The sequence below is a fragment of the Carassius auratus genome, chromosome 14 (assembly GCF_003368295.1).
Source record: "Carassius auratus strain Wakin chromosome 14, ASM336829v1, whole genome shotgun sequence".
Taxonomy (NCBI): Eukaryota; Metazoa; Chordata; class Actinopteri; order Cypriniformes; family Cyprinidae; genus Carassius; species Carassius auratus.
Genome location: NC_039256.1, coordinates 15690409 through 15716134, shown reverse-complemented (window position 1 = coordinate 15716134; position 25726 = coordinate 15690409). Strand labels below are relative to the sequence as shown.

Here is a 25726-nt window from a genome sequence, read left to right as displayed (position 1 = left end):
TAATAAACATTCGTGCATGACTGCAGGACAAAACAGCAAAAGATGTTCACCCAGATTCCTCAGAGACACAATGGCCTCGAGATGAAGCTTCATATAATTCTCTGAACCTATTGTGGAAATATTATTGTGAATACAATTAGACTGATTTGTTCAAAAAGTGCATTTAGAATTTGAATGAGCACCAGATGTAAAACTAAGCATCTGTTCCAAAACCTAGTGAACCTGCTATAAAGAAGCAAATCCGCAGAATGACTTCTGAAGGATCATGTGACACTGGAGACTGGAGTAATGTGTCTGAAAATTCAGCTTTGCATCACAGGAAAAAATTATACTTTGAAATGTATTCAAACAGAACACAGATATTTTAAATTGTAATAATATTTCACCATATTTTGATCAAATAAATGCAGCATTTAAATTTGCATATAAACTCTAATAAGCATAGAAGAAAAACAGATATAGTGGTCCATTTTTAATTACATTTGGCTGCCATCTTGGATAGATTTGAGCTTGTTGCAGTGCATTATGAGATTCTATCTTAGAATTTGGGCAAAACAATATCTTAGGTGGTGCATTCATGCATATGCCGTCTTAAAATGCTGTCTACATAAGCAGCTCACTAGGTTTTGGACTAGAGAATAAATCTGCGACTGGCCATTTAGACCATGATGGTTTATTTTGGAAAGACTACACATCTACAATGGCGTGCTGTTGCATCTTTCTAGCCCTTTAAGTCTAAACACTCTTGGCTCTGAGGAAATCTCCTCAGGTAAGGACAGGGCAGGGTTGTCATACCACTGTTGGCTTTGTTTCTTTGACTCTGGCTTGATGTTTGTTGTGTCTGGAGTCACTACAACCACATCTGGGTCATTAAGTCGAGCCGGGCTGCAGCACAGCGCCGTTGTTTTGGTAATGAGCTTGTCGAGCGGTTTGAGAGAGTGCATCCACTGCGGGAGAAAGTCCCAGCTGCGCAGGGTCTTCGGGAGGTGCGTGGGGCTGTGGGACTGCATCAGGTTGACCAGGAGGACGAAGATGGTAAGTGCAGCGAACGGCGCACCCATGCCGACCATGGCCTGCCATCCGGCCAGAGAGATGCCGAACACGAGGCAAGGCAGCAGCAGAAAACACACCAGAAGGTAAAGCACAGCAAACCAGCGGTACTTGGCAGTGCGTTCACCCAGCGCAGACGCCATACGGATGGGCAGACGCGTGAACGGGACCGGGTACCACAGTAAAATCCCAAAAATATTGAAGTAAAAATGGCACAAGGCAATCTAGAGGGAATATGAGAGTAAAAGAATAAAGCAAACAAGATTTTTCACTTGTGTGAGTGCGGGCTGTAGATGTTTTTAAATATTCAGTACTTGAAATTTGTTTAAATATTAATATTTCGTATTATCCATTTGACTGCGCTGACTGGATAAGAACAAAGCTTGAACTAAATTCACCAGGATGATGAAACTATTGTCTTCTGTACACTGCAAATTTAAATTTTTCACAAACATCTAAACATTATTAGATCAAGACACATTCATTTAAGAAACTAGATTATTCAAGACATCAAGTCTTGTTTTCTGACAAATCTATTAAGATTAAGTGAGTTTAAACTTAAAACAACAACCAAATCTGCCAATGGAGGGGAAAAAAAATAATCTAAATGAAAAATTAAATTTTTTTTTTTTTTTTTTTGCTTGTTTTGGTTGTTATTTTTAGCCCCATTAGCAAATATATATTTTTTAAATCAAAAACTTGTTTTAATCAACTTATTTTCAGAAAACACGAGTTAATATCTTATGTCATTTTGCTTTTCAAGTTAAAGTATCTTGACTTAAGGATGTTTAGATGGAAAACAAGACAAAAATAGCAAATAAGAAAATAGCTTTTTAACCAAACTGGTTTACAAATGTCCATATGTCAGTCAGTGGATGTGAATGAACATTTATTCAATATCTGTATGTGTGTGTGTGTGTGTGTGTGTGTGTGTGTGTGTGTGTGTGTGTGTGTGTGTGTGTGTATATATATATATATATATATATATATATATAAATAAATCTCTTCTGACATCTGTTAACTTTCTTTTTGGGCATCAAGACAAAAATAATTCCTTGACGACTGTAATACATGTAATGCACGTTTAAACAAATGTGAATCACACTGCATTTGAGGTTCATATAAACATCTGAAGTGGGATTGGATTCATTCTGATTTAGGATAATTAGTGCATGTACCCAATGTAAGTCTATGAGATTTTTACCAGTACAGTACACCTCTCTTCAACATACTGAAAAGCTTTAGTTATTCATGACATGATTCATAAACAAATGAAGCAGAACATGTTAAGCTCTGAGTTCAATACTTGTGTTTAGGGATCGAAACAAACCCCAAATCTTCAGTATGACTAAGCAAGCAACACTAAAATATGCGTAAACAAATGCATTAATGAAGAAAAGTGGCATGTGTCCAGAAGATAAAATTTCATCATCATCTAGTTGGAAAAGAAAGCAGATTTGCCCAGAATTTTTGATAAGGCGCAATAGGTGTGACAATTTTAGATAACTGAAATTTGTCAGTAGCCAATAGCTGTGTGTTATTGTGGTACCTGGCATGCAGCAGGAAGCTTCTCTCTGGGGCTGGCGAGAGCTGCGAGGATGGCCGTGGTGGTAGTGCCAATGTTGGAGCCCAAGGTCAAAGGATACGCTCTATTGAGACTGATCACGCCAATCCCTGCAGGAGTCAGAGACGAACATACAGCAATCAAAAGGGCTTTTGTCCAAGAAATGATATGAAGCATGAGTCTTTTGGTTTGAGATCCAGATATCTGAAACCAACTTACAAAACAAATGTGATATATTTTTACAATTTAAAAGAACTGTTTTCTATATGAATATATTTTAAAATGTCATTTATTTCTGTGATGCAACCTGAATTTTTCATCTCAGTCTTAATATGCTAATTTGCTACTCAAGGTTCAAAACAGTTGTGCACCTTTGTATTTTGTAGAAACGACAAATAGAATGTCTTTACTGTCACTTTTGTCATTGAATAAAAGTATAACAATTTTAACTACTGTAATATATATACACACACATAATTATAACATTTCTATGCAGCAGGAAAATGTCAAAAAAACAAACTATAGGGACATGTAAATGTTCTCCAGGAACGAGCTGTGAGGTCAGCCTTAGTCAGCGCTGATGATCTTTTAACCCTCTTTCTGCTATTAATAATACGTCCAGTGACACTTCAACTCTTCAGGGGGTTTAATAAAAGATGATCTCCATAGTAACTGTAATCTCAAAGACACAGAGGGATCCCCATTGGCTGAAAAGTTAATAATTATCATAATCATGCGGCGGCTGATGAATAATTTCCAGGTAATGGGTGCAAATTAATGATGAAATACTTGAACGGGAAAGTACCATCACTTTGCCTGATTTCACAGGGGTGCAGTTAATATTTAATTTGAGCCAAAAGCACTATTAGCGACTAGTTCATGCTCACATTTGCTCTACATTTGAAGAAAACACCAGGGTGTGCATCAAAAATTAAAGTTCAGTCAGTCTGCTGATTATTACTGTTCATTAATTTACAGCCAAAAAAAAACAAAAACCGCTGAATTGACACATGGTTTTATAACCATGTAAAATGTAATGCATCATGTAAAAAAGAATAACTTTTGAACCTGGGACTTATTGCAAAAATCTTCTTTTTATGTGTTTGCACATCCAACCATGAAAACACAATACAGATTTTCACAGCTGCCTCAAACTTCATTTCAGTGATGTCTATAGTTTTACCTGAAAAATGGCATTTATTCTGCTGTTTTTTGTTTACTTGACTGTTGCACTCTCGTTGTTTACATTCCTGGCCTACAGTATGAACACATGAATAGCCTGTTTGGACTCGGCTGGATGCATTATTAATGTGTTTCAGAGCAATCTTGTGCTGCTGCCTGCTGGTCGTCTCATTCGTGCGATGTTAACAATGAGCTTTTGTTGGCAGGGTCACTTCTAATACGATGATCTGTTGAAGAAGTCATTCATTAGAGATTTACCTATGAGTGGAGTCATAGCCGAGGTGAAAACAGAGCTGCTCTGGATGATAAAGGTCATTCCTGCTCCCATCAGCATGGCCAGATATCCCGACAGCCAGCCGAGAGGGTACGGGAAATCTACAGGGAGTTAAAAATAGACACAAAAGAGACAGCTGTTGATGTATAGTAAGAGCATAAGGCTGTGTGCCTATACAAAACAAAAATGACAGTACACAGAAATTACCATTTGATATGTACACTACCAGTCAAAAGATTTTGAACAGACATTTTTAAGGATTAAAAATAATCTCAAATCTTCAGTAACCCCTATTGTAAATACTACAGAAAGACTTGTCGTTCTCCGGGTCTCCCTCCTCCTGCCCATGGCTGCTCACCCGTGTTGATGACCCCTTCGATGACCTTTGCAACTTGACCTTTGAGGACAGAGTTCAGCACTTTGACGATGAGCAGCAGGCAGGTGCACAGCACCATCAGAGAGCTGGCTAACAGAATGAGCCCCACCGCCAGGTCTGACAAACCCGAGTCCACAAACAGATGCCGGCCTGTGGAAACCAGACGGAGAACAAGATGGAAAGATCAAGACTACATACTGTATAGGCATTAATGGACACAGATTCAAACAAAAGCAAAGTTAACGGTAACCAGAAGGTCAGGTTGTTCATGATAAATGACTCAATAGCAAATACTCTGTCTATAAATAAATGAATACAAATAGAAAGTACATGAAATACAAATAAACAAAACTAATAAATACAAATAGACAGGGAAAAAGAAAGAAAGAAAGAAAAATAAATTTGAAATCACATAAAATACAAAAATGAATAAACACATAGAAAATAATAAAATACATTTTAATTTAAAAAATAAATCGCTACTAAATACATATACAGTATAGACACACACACAAAAATAAAATACACACTTGTGTTTGTGATTTATGGGGACTCAGGCGTAACGGTTTCTATACTGTACAAACTGTATTTTTTATTTTTCTATCCTCTTACTCTAACCCTACCCTTAAACCTACACCTCACATTAAACTACTGGCATATTTTCAACACTCACATTTCTCTGTGTTGATCTGTGAGCTGATGTTCTGTGTGATCCAGGTGAGATCACTATCCTTCCCACAATGCAGTTCAGTGGAGCAGTTCTGGGCGGCAGCTGCTGTCACGTTCACTGAGGACTGGAGAGGGAGAAAGAGGAATATTTCCATGAAAACTATACTGCAGAGCAGAAAAGATTAAGTATTTCTTGTGAAATATGGTCAGGTGGAGTGAACAGAGATGAGACTTTGACAGAATAGTGTGGAGCGGATGACAAGTGACAGAATGACTGACAGCAGATCATCTGGAGACCAGATGTGTTTTCTCAATAGTCTGTAAGAGCCTGAAGATCAAATCCAAACACAACCTGACCAGGAAAACTTTACTTTACTCATGAAGCATTGTACTGAATACGAAAGTTAATGCAGGAGGGTGAAACTCACAAAGCCTGTCCTAGTCTCATTTCACCCCAAAACCAGAGGGGGAAAAATCTGAATTACTTTATTAAAATAAATAAAACTTATTTTTCTTTATCCGGACATTTCATTACAGTTAGTTCAACAAATTATCCACCCAAATTCCCATTGTTAATCGAGAAAAATTGTGAATTGTGAAGCATTTCAACATCATGTTATTTTTATTAAACACAAAATGACTGCTGTATTCTAATAATTGGATAAAATAAAATAAACCATTTTGGTGCATTACAGTGATTAGAATTTGAATATATAGAGTTCAGACCAAAAGTTTGGACACATCTTCTCATTCAAAGAGTTTTCTTTATTTTCCTGACTATGAAAATTGTAGAGTCACACTGAAGGCATCAAGGGCTATTTGAGCAAGAAGGAGAGTGATGGGGTGCTGCGCCAGATGACCTGGCCTCCACAGTCACCGGACCTGAACCCAATCCAGATGGTTTAGGGGTGAGCTGGACCGCAGACAGACGGCAAAAGGGCCAACAAGTGCTAAGCATCTCTCGGGGAACTCCTTCAAGACTGTTGGAAGACCATTTCAGGTGACTACCTCTTGAAGCTCATCAAGAGAAAGCCAAGAGTGTGCAAAGCAGTAATCAAAGCAAAAGGAACCTACAATATGACATATTTTCAGTTGTTTCACACTTTTTTGTTATGTATATAATTCCATATATAATTCCACATGTGTTAATTCATAGTTTTGATGCATTCAGTGTGAATCTACAATTTTCATATTCATGAAAATAAAGAAAACTCTTTGAATGAGGTGAATTTGGTCTGTACTGTATTTATATAATATTATTATAGAATTTATTAATTAAAACATTTAATTTAGTATTTTATTAATAATTCATAATATTACAGTATTTATTTTGTTTTATTTGTCTATAATTTATGTTATGTATTGTTTTATATTTATTATTAAAACATTTCACATCTTTTTCAATGTGTACTTTATGTATAACTTATATTAGTATCATGATATTTATTATTTAAACATTTATTTTTTTCACTTTGATTTTGCACTTCTGTTTATATTATAATATTTGTTTGTTTGTTTGTTTGTTCAATCATTTATCCATTCATTAATTAATATATGCAAGTTAAAATAAAACTAAATTGCATCACCTAAAAAAAAAAAAAAAAAATTCAGGTTAATAAGGGAATTAATAGGTAAAAGTTCGGGTAAATTCATGAGATATGCAGATTTGGAGGATGAAAAATGTTTGTGTCAGGAGAAAGTTACCACAAAGCTGCTGGACTTGCACCAGACTTTCACGAGGCTGTGATTCCTCATGGACTCGTCGCCCAGAGCGATGCCCGTTATCACTGATTTATCCAGCTAGACGAGTGAGACGCCACTGTCAATATTCTGGATCTCATCACTCAAAGAAACATGAGTAAGTCTAAAAACACATTGCATGCGCACACACACACACACACACACACACACACCTGTATGATGAGTCTGGTGAAGGGCTCAGTGATCGTCTTCAGTAGTTCGGGTGCTTCTTGTCCGCTGTGCAGCTGAAAGCTGCCGACAGTGACTTTGGCCAGGTAACTCACCAGACCAGACGCCACCTCCACCGGCAGCAAAACCAGCACCGACAGCCAGTTAAAACAGTCATGGATCGTCGCCCCAGCAAACGCCCTTGAGAACGAGAGCACAGGTGATCAACAAGAGGTCAAAACATTACAAATACACATGATAAATGGAAAATAATTATAACAAAATAATATAAATTTATAAAATTATAAAATTTTACTATAAAATAAATTTTATATTAAATTATTATAAAATATTATTAAATTATGAAAATTAAATGAATAAAATTATATAAAAATAAATACATAAAAAAGAAAGAAAAATATAAACACAATAATACACATCACACATCAATCAATGAATAACAAATAACATTTTAAATAAAATAATTAAAATTAGACTAGTTAAATAAATAAAAACAAATAGAAATAATAAAAAAGTAAATAAACCGAAAATAAATAGATAAATAAATAAATAAGAAAGTAAAAATAAAGAATGATATAAAAAAAAATAAGACACCATGAGGGAACAAGAATTCAGAAGGTCAGTGGATAAAAATATTTTTTTAATTTTAATAATAATAATAATAATAATAATTAATAAATAGAAAATTAAAAAATAAATAAAAAATTATTAAATAAAAATAAATAAACAGAAAATAAATCAAAATGCATTAAATCAGAAGCAAAAGTACACAATATATAAAGACTTGTTTTTAGAAAAACCAGGGAAAATCCAGGGAATTTTTCTTGTTTTATGTATAACAATTATTTATTTATTTTTATTTTTTTTCGTATCCAATTCGTATTTTACGAGGTTGCTAATTCGTATGAATTGGTAGGACCTCACTCATACAATTTTGTCTGATTTGTCTAGACCCCAGTGACAGGTAAGTTTAGGGTCAAGAGTAGGTAATTCGTACAAATTCTTACGTATATAAAATACGTACGATGTAGCAAAGATCATATGAATTTGTATGAATTAGGTCGTACAAATTAGCCACCTCTTAAAAATGTACAAACTGCCATGAGATCAGGCTGGAATAACGTGCACTGATAAATTATTCACAGTAAGACCTAGAACATGCATTCACAATCTAAATGGGCATAATTTCGATTTCATGGTCACTTACAGAAATCAATTCTGCCAAAATTAAGAGTGCATTTTGAAATGAACTCATGGATACTTTAAGTGAACAGCAAGGTTGCATGTTTGATTAAATAGTGATGATAAAGGCGATGGTGAAAATCAGTAGGTACCGTTTAAACTCATTCCTCTCTCCTGCTTGCATCAGGGCGACGATGGTGTTGGTGACAGACGTGCCGATGTTGGAGCCCATGATGATGGGGACAGCAGATTTCACTTCAAGCACTACACACACACACACACACACACACACACACACAAATCACATAATGAAGATCATAAAGCATAAGCAATAGCAGTAGTGATGCATGCTTCAGTAAATACCACTTCTGTTCACCAACGGCAGATACTGTACCTCATCATTTCTTTTTCATTTGTGTCCACTGACTCTTAAATCAGGCAAGCATTAGAGTCAAGTCAAATTTCCATTTAGATATTATGAATGGGTAGTTTAGCATCAGTAATTGCAGTAATTACTGCCCCTTACACTGCTGAGGTTTGCAGCTGGAGTGAAACACGGCTTGTATTTCAGCTGAAGGCCCACAGAGTATTGTGTGAATGGACACACACCCACTGCTGACATCCATTAGCTTCAGTTCATTTACTCAGAGAACAGCCAAGTCACATTCAAAGAGCTTTGTCACTCAAGGTTGATCTCTTCAAACCATTTCAAAAGATCAAGATTTGATTGCTGTGGGCTCAGAAACACACCTGCTCTAACAAATTAAACTACACATACCTTTGCCCTATTTACTACATTCACACTCATACGGCGGGGTTCAAAGGTCAAGGCCACTACATCTACTTTACTTTTTTTTATGAAAATGTACTGAGAACGTACTCACTCTCAGGCCATCCAACCCGTAGATGAATTTGTTTCTTCATTGGAACAGATAAGGAGAATTTTAGCATTACATCACCTTCTCACCAAAGGATACTCTGCAGTGAATGGGTGCCGTCAGAATGGGAGTTCAAATAGCTGATAAAAAAATAAAATAAAATCACAATAACCCACAAGCAATCGATACGACTCCAGTCCATCAATTAACATCTTATGAAGTGAAAATCTGTGTGTTTGCTAGAAACAAATCCATTATTAACGTGTTTTGTCTTTAAACCATTGCTTCTACTAAAAATATGATTTCATAATCTATGATAATGCTTCCTGCAGTGAAAAACTCCATCTCCTGTTGTCTTCTCACATCAAAATCCGGTTTTTGATTGTAAACAGTGCTTGATCTGTGAATATTTATCTCCTGAGTCAAACAAGATGACTTTTTAATAGAAAGCAATGATTTGACAATGAAGATAAAAATGTCAAATTGATGGATTTGTTTCTTACAAACGTGCAGATTTTAGCTTCACAAGACACTGGACTGGAGTTGTGTGGATTACTTTGCGATGTTTTTATCAGCTGTTTGGACTCTCATTCTGATGGCACCCATTCAGATCCATTGTTGAGCAGGTGATGTAATGCTAAATTTCTCCAAATCTGTTCCTATTAAGACACATCATGGTTGGCGTGAGAGTGATTATATTTTAATTTTTGGATGAACTATTCCTAGTGCATTTATTGTATCATGAATTATATTGTCAGCACAACAATTTGAGTAAATGTTGCACTGAAAATTCACACAGCAATGTCATGTGCTTTTCTTTTTTTTTTGCTTGTGGTCTCAGACTTTTTGACCCACAGTAGCATCTATATATTAAAATCCTTGTGTGTCAAACATAAGCTCATTAACCCAAACAAAACTCCCTCGTTAAATTGCTGCATCTGTTGTGATTGCATCTGAACTCTGATGGTTATTTGGATTGAGCTCTGACAGTCACACTTCACAAGCTTCTCAGACTTTGAGGCCACCGCTGCATATGCACAAGCTAATTAGCTCATCCGTGAGAGATGCCACTTGATTAAAGCAGGAACAACATCTAGAGATTAGGTTTTCCGGAAATAATGTGAAATAAAAAGGAAACGGTTGCATCATCCAGGGCCAAGTTTCGCAAAAAATTATCTGAAGTCAAAACAGTTTTACAGATGATGGCGGTGAATAAAGCCACGTCACAGCTGTTTTATTAACAGTAACTTAAAATTAACTTTGGATGTCATGACGTTTTGGATCAGATCAGGCTTTTAAAATAAAGCTGGTTTCAAAGTCAAGGTGCCAAGATAGTTTAATGACCTTTACACATACGTCTTTATTATACATCTGTCTGCACAAGTACATAAAACAATAACTTTAAATTATCTTTATATATATATATATATATAAGTAGAAGCTGTATTTTTCATGATTCTTTGATGAATAGAAAGTCCAAAAGATCAGCATTTTTAAAATAGAAACCTTTTTAGCATTATTAATGTATTTACTGTCACTTTTTTATAAATTTAATGCATTCCCGATGAATAACAGTTATAATTTCTTTAAAAAAAAAAAAAAAGGTTCCAACCCCCCCAAAAAAAATATAGTGTAGTGCACTTCAATTAATTAAATGTAATCAGTTGACAGCCATAATGAAAAGATATTAATCTGAGGTTATTGGTTTAGTTTAGAAATCTGACCGTACTAAAAATGAGTGTTTCTTACATCCAGATGAGACCAAGCTGACTATAATGGATGTGGAAGTACTGGAGCTCTGGACCAGAACCGTGACCAGAATCCCCACCATGAGTCCTGCTACAGGGTTGGACAGGATGACATTGTCCTGGAAAATGTCTCCAGCCACTTTACCTGACAAAAGAGCAAAGCATTTGAAACATTTGATTTAAGGTTTGACGTCATAATCTTAAAGGGACCAGTCCGCCCAAAAATTAACGTCCTGTCATCATTTACTCATCCTCATGTTCTGTAATTTAAACCAGCATGAACAGATTCATTGGAACACGAAACCTTACATATTTTTCCATCTGTCCCTGTTCACTTTCAATTTGTAGGTAAGAAAAACATGAATGTTCTTCAAAACTAAATCTTTTGTGTTCCACAGAAAGAAAAAAAGGTATGCAAATAGGTTTGACAAGGAATGACAATAGAACGATGAAAAAAAGCATTGTGTTTTTAGATGAACTGAGCCTTTAACAGCACATTATGGTTTATTTTGTACAGATGACATGCACCACAGAGCCGCATGCTGAAGTTAATCATGCAAATCCATTTCTTCCTTGTCATAAACACACATTTAGAATTGATTAACTAAATCTTAATGCCTAACCAATGATCACAACCTTGAGAACACAGCTTTTCTTCACATGCACAAGTGTTAAGGTCTAATATATCTAATAAGGTAAAATATGACAAACAACCCTCTTCACAGAGAAGCAGGTAATTCATAATATTTAAAAGATCACACAGGAGTTTTAATAACTAAAATAAAATTGTGAATTGCATGAAAACACATCACAGTTGACCACAGTTGAAAAGAAAAAGAATGTAAAAAGGCTGAAAGGTTAAAGGAAAATATCAAGTTAATATACATTATAGGATAAGAAATGAAACAAAAATAAAATAAAAAATGAAATAAACATTTTATAACTTTACCTCAAGACAAATCGTAGATGAAAATAGGAATTTAAAGTAAGTAAATATACATACTGTATATTATATATTCAATTATATGAAATGAAAGGCCATTTTTTTATCCAAGTAAAATGCTGATGTGCTAGAAGAAAATGTGTGGTTAAAATAGTGTCGTTTCTAGGCATAGATGAGCAAGGCGGTCGCCTAGGGCTCCACCAGCTGAAGGGGCGCCAATGAGTGCTACATTTTTGCAGGGTTGTGATAAAGAGTGGCATTGTCACACTGAAATATGACTGCCGCCCCCACAGGATCCCCCAACATCATTGGGCTAGAGTACTGTCAAACTGACGACGTCTGAGACTGATGCCATTGGATCAGAGCACTGTCAATTGCTTCCTTTATGCTGCATGCAAAGTTCATAGGCCAATTTAAAATATTGGTACAGTATTCAAATCAGTATTTTGTTTAAGCAGTATTTGTGGCAGTTAATAAATCATGTTGCGAGATTTCTCCAAAAGGTGTGTGTTTTTGTGCCAATGCATTGTTAAAGGATCAGTGTGTCATGTAATATTCTCATATAAAGTTTGACAGCCAATTAAAAAATATTGATACAGTAAAATTTGCTAATTCACAAGATCTGTACATCCTTTATTAAACCGCTTTGTCAAGTTTAATGCATCCTTAAGGAGGTGTCGGAAGGCTGAATCAGTTAATCACTTCTAACAGCAGTTAAAGGGAGCACTGTCATTCACATAGAGGGCAGAGCTTCACATGATTTAAAGTACACAGGGCTATACAGGCAACTAGTGGCAACACAATGATATTACAGCCAATAAATTGTGCAAAATGTTTATCTTAACAGTTAATTTACAAATAATGCATTCAGATTTGTGAAACTTACCATGCAGCTGAATCTCCACAAATTAGTGTTGTTGCTATGACAACAAATTTGAATGTGACATATTTGCATCTTTGCATATTTGAACCCTTTCCAGCAGTGACTGTATGATTTTGAGATACACCTTATCACACTGAGGACATTTGAGGGACTCAATCATAACTATTTAAAAAAATACAAACATTCACTGATGCTCCAGAAGGAAACAAGATGCATTAAGAGCTGGGGGGTGAAAACTTTTGAACACAATGAAGATGGCCAAATTTGTCTTATTTTGTTGAAATATAATATATTTAAATATAATATAATATATTTTTTCCATTTAGTTCTGCCCTTCGTAAGCAACAGAAGATACTTGTATGTTTCCCGGTACACAAATTAAGTACAATATACCTTGATCTTCAAATTCCAAAAGTTTTCACCCCCCAGCTCTTAATGCATCTTGTTTCCTTCTGGAGCATCAGTGAATGTTTGAATCTTTTTTAATAGTTGTGTTTGAGTCCCTCAAATGTCCTCAGTCTGAAAAGATGCATCTCAAAATCATAAAGTCACTGCTGGAAAGGGTTCAGATATGTAAAGATGCTGGAAAACTGAAGAATCTGCAGGACCTTAAAGATTTTTCTGAAGAACGCTGCTCAGTTTAACTGTTCAGAACAAACAATGGACTCATGCACAACCATCACAAAACAGAAAGACAGTCGAGGATCATCAGGTAACAGAACACAGTACTAAGAACCAAGGGTTCCCAAACTTTTGAGTGGGGTTATTTTAATAATTTCAGCATTTTTTTTTTCTTGTGGAATAAATTTTAAAATATTTTATGTACAATATCTTACTCAGGACAGTACTAAATAAAAAATTACATGCATTTAGTATGATCTCTCTTATTTTTTGAAAATTACTCATATTTTCACAGATTTTGCAAGGGGTGCCCAAACTTTCGATCCCAACTGTATATGTATAAAAATCTGGGGAGTGCCAATGGGGATTTCGCCTAGGGCATCAAATTGGCTAGAAATGGCCCTGGGTTAAAAGATGCAAAAAGTGGAGTAAAGGTCAGTTAAGGATGAATAATTACCTCCAGCCAGTTGGAAAGCAGAGCTTAGGATGTCCAGTGAGCACACAAACCCATAGAGCAAGAGCAAGAGGAGAGGAATCCTCAGTAAGCTAATGAACCGTGAAGACATTTCTCCACGTCTGTCCTCGCTGGTCTTTGTGGGCACTACAGAGAAGAGCAAAGCTCTTTAGATACAGTCTAATACATTTTCAGCTACACAATGTGCCTGTCTCAATTTTGTCAATGTGCATGTGAGCTGATTTATTAACATTGTCACTTTGTAAAGTTAAAAATAAGCATTCAGGAATGCAAAAGCCATGTCATTTAAAAAAATCTGACTTAGACACACAATGGACTTTGGGAAGTTGTCCTGCATCCCAGGGTTTGGATGAAGGACGGTCAGCATCGGTATAGGAGGTCTGGTCATGGCAGCCGCTCACCAGGTCCAGAACTGTGCTGGATTTTCTGGGGTCATGACCCCCAACTGGGTCAGAAAGGAGAAATTAAGAAATCATGCTTTATTCTATACAATCTGAACACAAACACATCTATTCTTTCGTCATAAAACACCTGCTTTTGCTGTCTTTAAAATAAATTGTCTATATTTCGATTGATATTGCCATATACAGTATGTTATCATGCAATATATAATTTTTGCATACTCTCTGAGTAGATGAAGTGAAGTTTATAACACATCCTCATAGTATTTTAAATTGTATACACATATTCTATTAATAACCAAAATTTTAAATAATGCTTTTCTACTTTTATGATATTAGATGTCATTTGTTACTGTGATGCAAAGCTGAAATTCCAGCATCATTACTTTAGCCTTCAGTGTCACATGATCTTTCAGAAATCATTCTGAAATGCAGATCTGATGCTTAATAAACATTATTATCGTAGAAAACATGACAGTTTAAAGGGGTCATATAATGTGATTTCAATTTTTCCTTTTTTTTTTTTTCTTTGGAGTGTTACAAGCTCTTGACTAAAGTCTCAAATCCAAAGAGATAATCTTAATCAAAGTTAGGACTTTGCCCCACCCCCCTAAAATGACTCATTCAAACACACCCCACATGTCTATGTGGAAATATCTGCGTAATGCTGGCCAAATGTTCATGCAGAGAAAGAAGGCTGGTTTCAGTAACCAGTTAGTGTTGAGGCAGTCATGTCAGGGAGATGCTGGGTGTATCTAGGCAAAAGCACTCTATCTGGCCTTCAGAAAGTAGGTGCATTTAGAAATATTTAGGATTACTTACAACAGAACAGCAAAGCATTTTATGGATGACTGTTTTGTGAACCTATGAGAGGAAGTCCTTCTGACTTTGCTGCGACAATCTGGCGCTTCTAAATGAGCGAAAGTATGTTTCGTTATTAGTTTAAATATTTGCTATTGAATGTTGAAATGCAGAGTTTTTCACATTGTGTGTGTGTGCGGGTATGGGAGCATGCACGTCTGTGTGTGTGTGTGTGTGTGTGTGAGATAGAGAGAGAGAGAGAGAGAGAGAGAGAGAGAGAGAGACGGGGGGGGGGGGGGCACACAGTGGAGTCAGGAGTCGACTGTCTGTGGCTTGTGTACTGTGCAACTCTGTTCATCTTTCGGGCTTGAACTGATATCAAAACTAAGGACATTATTAACTGTCATTAAATTTATTTTGAAAGATGAAGCTTGCAATTGTGGAAAGGGGCGTTACATTTCCAACAAGTGCTTGCAGAGTTCGGCCAATCACAATGCACTGGGTCAGTTGGCCAATCAGAGCAGACTGCGCATAAAGGACCTACAATGATGTATAGTATTTGAAAACGCTTTTTGAACATTAAAGCGTCAACATACCTGTTACATTAAATACACAAAATAATGATCTTTAAAAAAGCATCATATGACCCTTTAACTCGAAAAATAAAATGTCTGATTGTTTCTGACCATCTTACCACTGAAGGTGATAGTTTGCTCTGCAGAGGTGATTCTGATTGGTCGTGATGACATGTTGCAGTCTGTGTAGAGATCAAAAGATATTTCATGAACATTTCCATTTGTTGAACAGTGATCTTTGACTAAGATATTCAGTTTTTTTTTTTCGGTCATTTAAAAGTTACAGTTACAACACAGATGATTTCCATATTTAAATTCCTATGCAAATGATAATAGTCTTCTACAGCAGATTTTGAACAACTCTAGAATGAACACATTATAAAAAAGTTCGTTTTGGGTGAACTGCTCTAGGGTTTGTTCATACAACATCTAAATGAATAACCTGCTGTCATTTCAGATCCATTATTGTCTACTTAATTCATTTCTTATTGCCTTTTTCCTGACGATCTTCCAAATAAGTAGTAAGTGCTTGTCAAGATACACATTTGTGGTCCCTCACGGTCGCGTTTCCCATCTGAATGCCTCCAGAGCCATCAGCTTTGTTTCACAGGTGCTCGGTTTTAATAACAGGTAGACTAAATGTGCTTTTTATGTCAAGGTTACTGTCGAACACGCAGTAAGTCTGGAAAGGGCTCTCACAGGACCACATACTAATGCGTTTCTGAACGCAGGAGCTCTTGAATGTCAGAGCAATTAAAGTGAATGACAGATTATGTTCTTGTTCACAGCGGACGCGACATCGTCACAGGTGCGGCTTTCTTCGTGGCTCTCTCTGTGGAGGAACACACATTTAATCTCGGTTTTAGTTAAAGCAACTGTGTGGAAGTTTTATTAAATAGATTCGGTTTCTTAACTGCGCTGCTCTGAGAGATTGTTTGTTGAGCGGGTAAATTTCGCGAAAATGGCGCATCGCAACAAATGCAGCTATGGGGGAAAGCGTCTTCGAAGGGATCACCCATAATTTTGTCCTCATTTACTCACCCTCAAGTAGCTCCAAAGCTGTATGAATTTCCAAAAAAAAAAAAATAATAATAATAATAATAATAAAGAAAGAAAGAAGGAAGAATAATATTGCTGACCAAACAGTCGATAGACATACGTTTACTATTTATTTTATTATTTATTTAGGGAGGCAAAGGGGACCAGACACTATTTGGTTACAATCTTTCAAGATTTCGGAACATTTCTGAATCAAGATACATTTTGAATTTATCATGACGTGATGCTTGAAACAAAAATAATCGTTTTCACTTTTATTGATTTCATTATTTATTTATTTATTTATTTATTTTACAATATATTGGCAGATATTTTTCTTGTTATATGGTTAAGTACCCTATTAACTTTTTTTTCTATTTTGTTTAGTTTTAATTTTTATTTATTTTTTAACAAAATACTTACCTCAAGTAAATTAATCTGAAATGTTTATATATTTGTACATAGATGCTTTTAATTTACTATAATTAATCTGCAAAGTCAAAATGGTGGTTTCTTGGTAGATGCGATGGTTTATAATTGAAGTAAGCAAATACATCATTTAGTGTTAAACTGTCTGTTTTTAAGCTCTTATTGCACATTTTTTTCCCTGAAAGGAGTAACATTTTGTGTCAATTTCAGAACAAATTGCTCTGTACTTTTGAGCATCCTAACAAGCCCAAAACAGCAATGTGGGGTGAAACATATGCTTTGCGATAAACACATGATAAACTCAAAGACCCCATTTCATTCTCAGCTGCACCACTGAAAGAGCTCTGCATTTGGAGCCCGTGCTCTCACACTGACCTGCTTTTGTATAAATGGAGCCACACTGACATTAAAATCTCACCCTTATCAGCACAAGAGCACAGCATGCGACAAAATCACAAGACGGCTTGTGCAATGCCACTCTGAGCACTGGACCAGGGTCTCCATTCTGACCCTGAGAGCCAAACTGGGTTTTATTGAATGCAGGCCTGCCACGACACTGCATGAACTCAATTAGAAATACGTGCACAGAACAACAAGAGTACTGAGAGGGCTTTCTTTAAAATGAATGACACTTGTTTGTTATCTAATGCAATGACATATAGACATTTCAAAGTGTTCAAGTATGTTTTGGGGTCACTATAAACACTTAAAGAAGAAAAAAACAAGTAAAAAAACATTTCACTCAAAAATGTATGATAAATGGCATGACTACAAAGAAACAGTACATAAAATATTTAATTAAATGTAATAATTTTAAGCACAGTAGAAAGGCTGAAATAGTATTTTCTTGTGAAACATACTTCAATCGGTTTTAGTTATAACTTATATTTTGTGAAATGTTTCTATATCTCCATAGTAGATTGCAGTAAATATCTGGACACTCTAGCTTTATTTTGTTTTATATTTTTATTTCTATATCTATATATATTTTTTTATCTTTATTTATATTTTGTGGCTTCAATTTGAGGTAAGTGCTTACCTAAACAATTACATATTTTATTAATGAAATAGAAAGACTGAAACAGTGTACAAAAACAGTGAATAAGACTTAAAGTGTCTGACTAATATTTACAAAAATCATACCGTTTTGTGGTCCGGGTGTGATTCTTCAGAGGATGATGAGGCTATTAAATTGACAGTCTGCATTGTAAAGGAGGTTTATATGGGAAACCCTGTCATGAGGTGTCAGTAATGACCTTCTCTGACTAATTAACTCATGGGCCATCAGAGTTCAGTTAAACAAGCGAAGACCCAAATGCAGGATCGGTGATGCATAAACCGCTGTGTCAATAAACCATTTAAACATTCAAAAGATAAAGATTCTAAAGATTCTAGAAGAAAACTGTCATTTTCTTTTTTAAATCTACCCCTTTCATCAGACTTTGGTGTATCTTTACTGTAAAATCATGACATCTTGTGGTGAGATGCCTCAATGTATATTTTCTCTCTTTTTTTCCCTTCCTTTAAAGTCATTTTACACTGCAAGTCATTTTAAGTATTAGATATCGGTCTTTATTTTTTAATTTGTATGTTTTAATACGTGTGAAATAACTCTTTATCGCCATGGTTGGTTCCAATGTAGACACTAAAGTGTTCTTTTAGTGTCACTGAGACTAATAAAGTTTTCATTAATATTCTGAATTTTTTTCTCTTTTCTGTATTCATTACAGTTATAAAGCTTTCGTAATTTTGTTGTGTGTTCGTCGCCTTTTTCTATTTTTTTTAATGTCTATTAAGGTTTATTTATTTATTTGTTTATTTAGTTTGAGTTATTTTAGTACATTATTAAACTACATTTAAATATGAATGTTGCCTTGAAATTTAGCTGAAATGAGTTTTAAAATACATATACTTTATTTTATTTCAGTGAAAGTATTTTTTTTTATGGTTTTTGTTTAACTCTGTAAATGTTTTGTTTGTTTTTTGAAGTTGTAAATGAAACTATTGGAGTACATTTTATCATTTTTTTTAATTTTATTTTTGTAAACATATTTCAATCTTTCTACTTCAAAATGTTTATTCAATGTGATCTGCTGTTTCTTTGTAATTAAATGTGAAATTTACAAACAAGCCATTTCTGAGTGAAGGCTGTTCCTACACCAAACTTTTGTCAGTGTATGATAACTCTGGTGAGCTCACTGTAAAATCAAATTTCATCTTCCTGAAAAGGTCACTTGGTAAACAATAGCATTTTCTAGTTTATCTGACTTCCTTGATCTTGTCGACACAGGTAAACTTCTGAGACGCTGCCAGCTGGCATTAGGACAACAAAGCAAGTTTTGATGTAGAACTACTTTTGTCAAATGTTTTTGCTGATCTTGACTGTACTAGGTGTTAGAGACATATACATGTGTTAGGTTTAAATACTCAAAATGAAAAGTACAAATAAAACATGCTATGTTTAAGTCTTCAGGACAGCTGTAATGTCAAATGTTTTTCTATTTACTAAAGAAAATGAGTGGCGTTTGCCTGTACAAAACGTACTGCTCAAATTTGATCTTTAAACTTATGGGTTTATTAAATTATGAGTAATAGTGATGCTTAAAACACAATAACTAAACTTGACATTAGTAAGTGAAGATTAAAAACTGGACTAAGTATTGCAGCAAAATGAATGATTTGAGCATTAGCTCATGGAGCTGTGGTCAGTGGTCAGTCATGTGTGGTCTGGTCAGATTAATTATTGTGGAGAGGCCTGCAGTGTCAGCAGTCAGACAGTATGATGCACCGGTTCACCTCTGAAAAAATTTAATCTGAGGACAGCCATTAAAAAAAAGAAATAAATTGGGGGACTGCAAGTGTTAAGCATTGTTTAGGCCAGATTTACTGTACAAAAATAGAGTTTGGTTATTTGCTGAAATGGGAACCATATATAAAAAAAAAATCATTAAATCTGTGTTGTATGCATGAATTGGTGCCGTCAGAATGAGAGTCCAAACAGCTGATAAAAACACAAAAATCTACAATTTACACCACTCCAGTCCATCAATTAACATCTAGTGTCATGAAAAGCTGTGTGTTTGTGAACAAATCCATCATTCAATGGAAAAAAACATTGCTTCTGCTCACATTACAACACCATAATCAATAATAACACTTCCTCCCACGAAAAACTCTCATATTTAATGGTTTAGAACAGTTTTAGACCGTTATAACTTGTAAGCAGTGGTTATTTCTCTCCTGATTCAGACGAGATTACTTTTTCACTGAAGAAAGAAATATTATGGATAAAGGACTGGTATTTTAGACAGAAGAAACAGTCTGAAGGTAAAAAGGTCCCAATGAAACATCCTAACGAATTCACAAGACATTAACTGATGGACTGGAGTGGTGTGAATTACTTGTAGATTATTATGATATTATTAGCAGCTGTCTAGACTCTCATTCTGATGGCACCCATTCACTGCAGAGGATCCATTGGTGAGCAAGTGATACATCCTGGATGACCTGAGGATAAGTACATTTCAGCAATTTGTTTTCTTGTTAGTTTTTTTTGGGGGGGGGGGGGGGGTATAGGGGTGTACTTAAACACATCTTATCTTAACACTTGATGGTGGTTTAATTTTACTTTAGTCAGAAATTGTTTGCACTATAGAGACTGCACAGATTTCATGTAACTTGTTTACAGGTGTGAGATGCTGTGAGGACGACTCAGTCACTGAACTTTAGCATGATGAGTGGTTAAAACTTTATTAGCACAAACTGTTTAACTTATGGATACTGTAAACACTTACACAACATCTTCAGCTGACTCATACTGTATGTCAGCTCTGTTCAGCTGATGCCAATAAATAAGTCAACGAATGAGCGGCTGACACTATTTGACTTACAGGAGCCCAAATACATGAGAGAGCTAGTGTGGAGTGAAAAACATTCAACAGACATATCAGACTGTAGAAACAAGCCAGCATCAAGCGTTCTTAGAAAACAATACACTGAAACTGTCACAAAATAAACTAAATTGAAAAAATGACTCATTTTGATTTCTGAGGGATTCTACTGAGCCCCGAAAAAGACAAGATGGCTTGAAAACAAAAATAGATGTGAGGGAAAATGTGCATTTACTGTAAAACTTTTACATTCCCTCAAGAAACTGTTTTCTCACTAACTTTGCTTCCAATAACCTTTGATGCAAAATGCATAAGCATTCAGTAAGAAAAGCATTGAATTTTTCCATCACAATGAACCTTTAGGGGCTCTGTAGATTTATGATGTCAGACAACCAAAACATTAATATGTTAATTAATAATGTACACATTAACAGCAGCACTTATTGGCTGTGCAGAAAATATAATGAGGTGTTTATATCTTTACTGTCAGTGTACAGACATGAAGACTGAACGTGCTGCAGATCGACAGGTTTCATAATTGTGCGTGTGTTGAGCTGTACTGAAAATCCAACAAAAAAAAGGAGCTAATGCTTTAACTGTACTATACCAAACCTTGTTTTTAAAACCTTATGTGCGTGAGAGAAACACAGATTAATGGCAGCATCACTTTAGCTCTTCTGTGGATGATGCTGGAGTCACATTTTCTTCTGGTCCCTCCTGAAACATACAAAACCAAGAGATAAATGAACAGTTTTAGATTATGTTGGATATATTAAATTAATCTGTTCTATATCAAATCTAAAAAAAAAAAAAAAAAAAAGCTAGGTCATGATAGATCATGAAACCAATCTAATGAAACAGCCTTTAAGGCAGGACTCTGCAGGTGAATAGGCTATATATATAAAATAAATAATAGTTATCACCATACTTACCCAGTTAAATGATTACACTGATAACTGCAACCATTTTTGTATTACAAGTCTTCTAAACTGTTAGGTATAAATATGCAAATGATACATTATTTAATTAAATATGCACTAATTTGTATAAATATTTAGTACAAAAATGGCGTGTGTACTAATGAAGTGGAGATTTATGGCTCAGTGTAAGAGGAAGAACATCCTTTAAAAATGTTTCCTGTAACTGGAATCTATTAACACAAATAGACAAAGTACCAAAAAGCCCAAACTTTCCAACTTGACAGATGCATGTGTTTTTTTTTCCTAAAAAAGCACATTAAATAGATCTCATATCCCTATTTCACTAAAAATGACCAATTACCACAGAAAATCATTTTAATTCTTTAAGGACTCTTTATACTTTGTATGCAAAACAAGCATTTATAATGGAAGTAAATGGGTAATTTAGAAGTATTTACTTATTTACTGACAATATAAGTAAATGCATTAAAAAATAAATGAAATATTGGGGAAAATATTACTTATTAATATTTATTGTTCTTTATTTAATTTAAATTGCAATGTATCTATTAACATTTGTCAAATGCCTATGTAAAATATTTATTTTTCAAATAAATTAATGGCTTTTTTTCTAGTCAGAGGCATTTGTTTCTCCATCCATTAAGTTTTTTTTTTAGTTTTTTTTTTATTCTCCAGGTTTTTCTATCATTGTAGTAATATTTGGTAGTGACAAACACCAGGTTCAACACTCACCTTCACCTTTTCCAACTCTGACCCTCCAGGCAGTGATTTCTGAGGGATGTGGAAGGCCTAACATTAATCAAAAGATACTGTAGTTAATTAAATTAAATTAATGCATTTAGCAGATGCCATTATCCAAAGCGTCTTACAGTGCATCAGGCGAACAGTGTTTACCTAACATGTGTTCCTTGAGAATCAAACCCACAACCTTGCCATGCTAACACAAAGCTCTACCAGTAGTTATCCCAACAATGTTTAGGAAATGCATTGTACAGTGGTCCTGTGCATTCTTTCTGGACTTAGGTGTAAATGATCCTCAGAACTCAAGGAAGCAATAGATACTGTTACCAATGACACAAACACACACAATATATTGACACAACTATCCATTAACCTTTTTCGCTTGCTGGACTTCCTCTGTAGATTTCGACCTGCTTTTCACCGCATGTCTCTGGGGGGAAGTGGACTGCAAAGATACAGAGAGAGAGAGAGAGAGAGAGAGAGAGAGAGAGAGAGAGAGAGAGAGAGAAAGAGAGAGACATACAGAGAGAGAGAGAGGTTCAGCACAGTAAAATGAGCACTCAGCAAAAGAGCCATTTTCTGTCAGCTCGGCAAGTTTTACACACCTTCTGATCCATGATTTAGTCGTGAGTGTCTCCTCAAGCACTATATGATCCAACAGCACAGCCGCCTGTCAGACAAAAGAGAATGGAACGATTATTATACACGAATAATAGTGACTGCATCACCACCTCGGGTGTGCATTATTTTTGTAATAATTCAACGGCCCGTCGTCAATTATTCCACTTATACTACGGTTACCACACCTGAAGACATCAAACAGATATAGCTAAAGGGATTCCTCCAATTTTTGTACTTAAATCGTTATTGTGAGTAGGATTATTTCTTCCGCATCTCATCGAAGGCCTCTTTTTTCTAAAAAAACATAATTTTAAAGCTGGTAATGGAGCCGTTGATAGCATTCTAATGCAGTTATTAATGAAGTTAATTGGAAAGGAGAGAGAGAGAGAGAGGAAAAAAGAGAGATAGAGCAATTGTGTGAATTGGGTTACCTCTGTGCATTTCTAAACAGCACTGTTATTACCTCGCTAGTGATAAATGTCATGTGTAGGCTTTAATTTGCTAATCAAATCGTCAAATTTGTGCAATGTTAGCTGCAAAATGAAAATTAAATTACATCATTTTAATTTGCCATTTCATACACTAGTTTTAATATGTAAAATGAATACTAATTTTAACACTTTACAAGTTGCAAAATTAAAATGAAAATGTATTACAGAAATGATTAGATTTGTATAACATGTTCAAATGCTATTTTTCTTAAATGCATTTAGACTCAGTCAAGACACTTCCGATTGCATTTTCATTCAATTTCCCGCAATTGATGTAGCAAAATTCAATGTGCACTTTGAAAATTCATTCCGAGCCGATCATGTTATGCTATATTTATATTTATTTTGAATTATATTTATATTTATTTATATTTATAAATAAATGATAGCTACATCTGATTTGAATATTATGCTAATTAAAAGTGAACGGTGGCTTCAGACCGCACTCGCACTGACTCTTATTCTGTCTGAAAGAATGAAAAGACCGAGCTGAAGCTGGAGCGATTCGACCAATCAGAAGAAAGCAGCGTTTCAGCTCCGCCCACAAGTGCGAATTAAATATTGAAGCCATAAACCAAAATGATCAAAACGTACAAGGACCAACTGTCCATGTTCTTTCATTTGAATCCTCTTCTTGAGTCTTGAGTCTCTTGACCTTCTGCAAGCCCCGCCTTGTGACATGGCGCGAGGGGGCAGATACGTGATCGTACATTCATTGCAGGACATTGAATGAAAATGCAATCGTAAGTGTCTTGACTGTGAGTGTTAATGCAATTAAGAAAAATAGCATTTGAATGATCATTTTGCCACAGTTTTTGCTTGAACATGTTATACATATCTAATCATTTCTGTAATACATTTTTATTTTAATTTTGCAACTTATAAAGCGTTAAAATTGGTATTAATTTTACATATTAAAACTAGTGTATGAAATGGCAAATGAAAATTATGTAACTTAATTTTCATTTTGCACCAAACGTTGCAAAATTGTATTGGAAAATGTAAATTGAATGTCCAAATTGAATATTGCTACCCATATGCTTCCATATGTCTGGAACTACGTTCGCTGTGTGTTTCCCTGAAAATAATTGCACACCTCAGAACGTTCGTCAGCCAATCAGATTCAAGCATTCATCGGTTGTTATACACAGCCTGTGGAGAGGAAGTGTGTTGCGTCTCACTAACACTAGAGGGCACTACAGCACACTGACCAGTGTCTAAAGAGAAACAATCTACGCTCAAAAGTTAACCCTCTAATACCTGAAATAATTTGTGTATTTTTTTTTTTTTTTTTATAGAACAGTTTTTTAAAACTTTATATATAGAAAAGTGTGCATGTGTTTTTGTGGAGTATTCACAATACATCAGGCTTTTATGTCTCGAAGTATGACACGGAGAATATAGAGCTCATGAGAAAAAAAAAGAAAAACTCAATTTTATTCAGAGGCCCAAACGGAGCAAAAATATGCATTTTTGGTGCGGATGCTGATACAAGTACCAGGAAATTCTGACGTTTGTAATGCAGTGACTTTATAATATTATAATATTATAATATTGAGAGATGAACAAATAAACATTCCTCAAAAGGAACGTTAATATTATACATTTGAGCATGATTTTTCCAAAAAATGATGTCTGGATAATCAAGTAAAAACAGTTGTCAAATCTTACCAACAATCAAATTATTCTTATGTTTACTTCAGTAAAGAGAATTGAAGGATTTTAAGCAAAGCTTTTATCAAATTCATAATTAAGAGGCCTTATACATATCAAATATGATACTGTACAGTTTTTTGGGTATAAATGTCAGTGATAGCACAAAATAATTTTGACTTGTTCTTCAATTGTTAAAAAAAAAAAAAAAGTAATCTGATTCAAATGGATGCAAACAGGGCATTTAGAAGGAGTTCACTTTAAAAGTTTTGATAATAAGAAGCAAAATTGCTTTGGTCACACCAGCCATGTCTTGAATATTATGTTGATGTATAAATACTTACTACACAAGTCATATGCATTTACTTTTA

At 35.0% G+C, this 25726-nt stretch overlaps 1 protein-coding gene across 1 annotated transcript; it reads right to left on the bottom strand.

Moving 5' to 3' along the window:
- Positions 1-459: 459 nt before the first annotated feature.
- LOC113113793 (sodium-dependent phosphate transport protein 2A-like) lies at positions 460-18242 on the bottom strand. Its single transcript, XM_026280277.1, has 13 exons — positions 18162-18242; positions 15671-15733; positions 14085-14219; positions 13757-13900; positions 10854-10997; positions 8379-8490; positions 7029-7224; positions 6820-6915; positions 5120-5240; positions 4429-4596; positions 4055-4171; positions 2600-2724; positions 460-1274 (listed from the first exon to the last, which is right to left on the bottom strand). Exons 2-13 carry the CDS (start codon positions 15723-15725, stop codon positions 696-698), a joined length of 1992 nt encoding a protein of 663 aa, XP_026136062.1. The 5' UTR covers positions 15726-15733; positions 18162-18242; the 3' UTR covers positions 460-695.
- Between the last annotated feature and the right edge of the window lie 7484 nt (positions 18243-25726).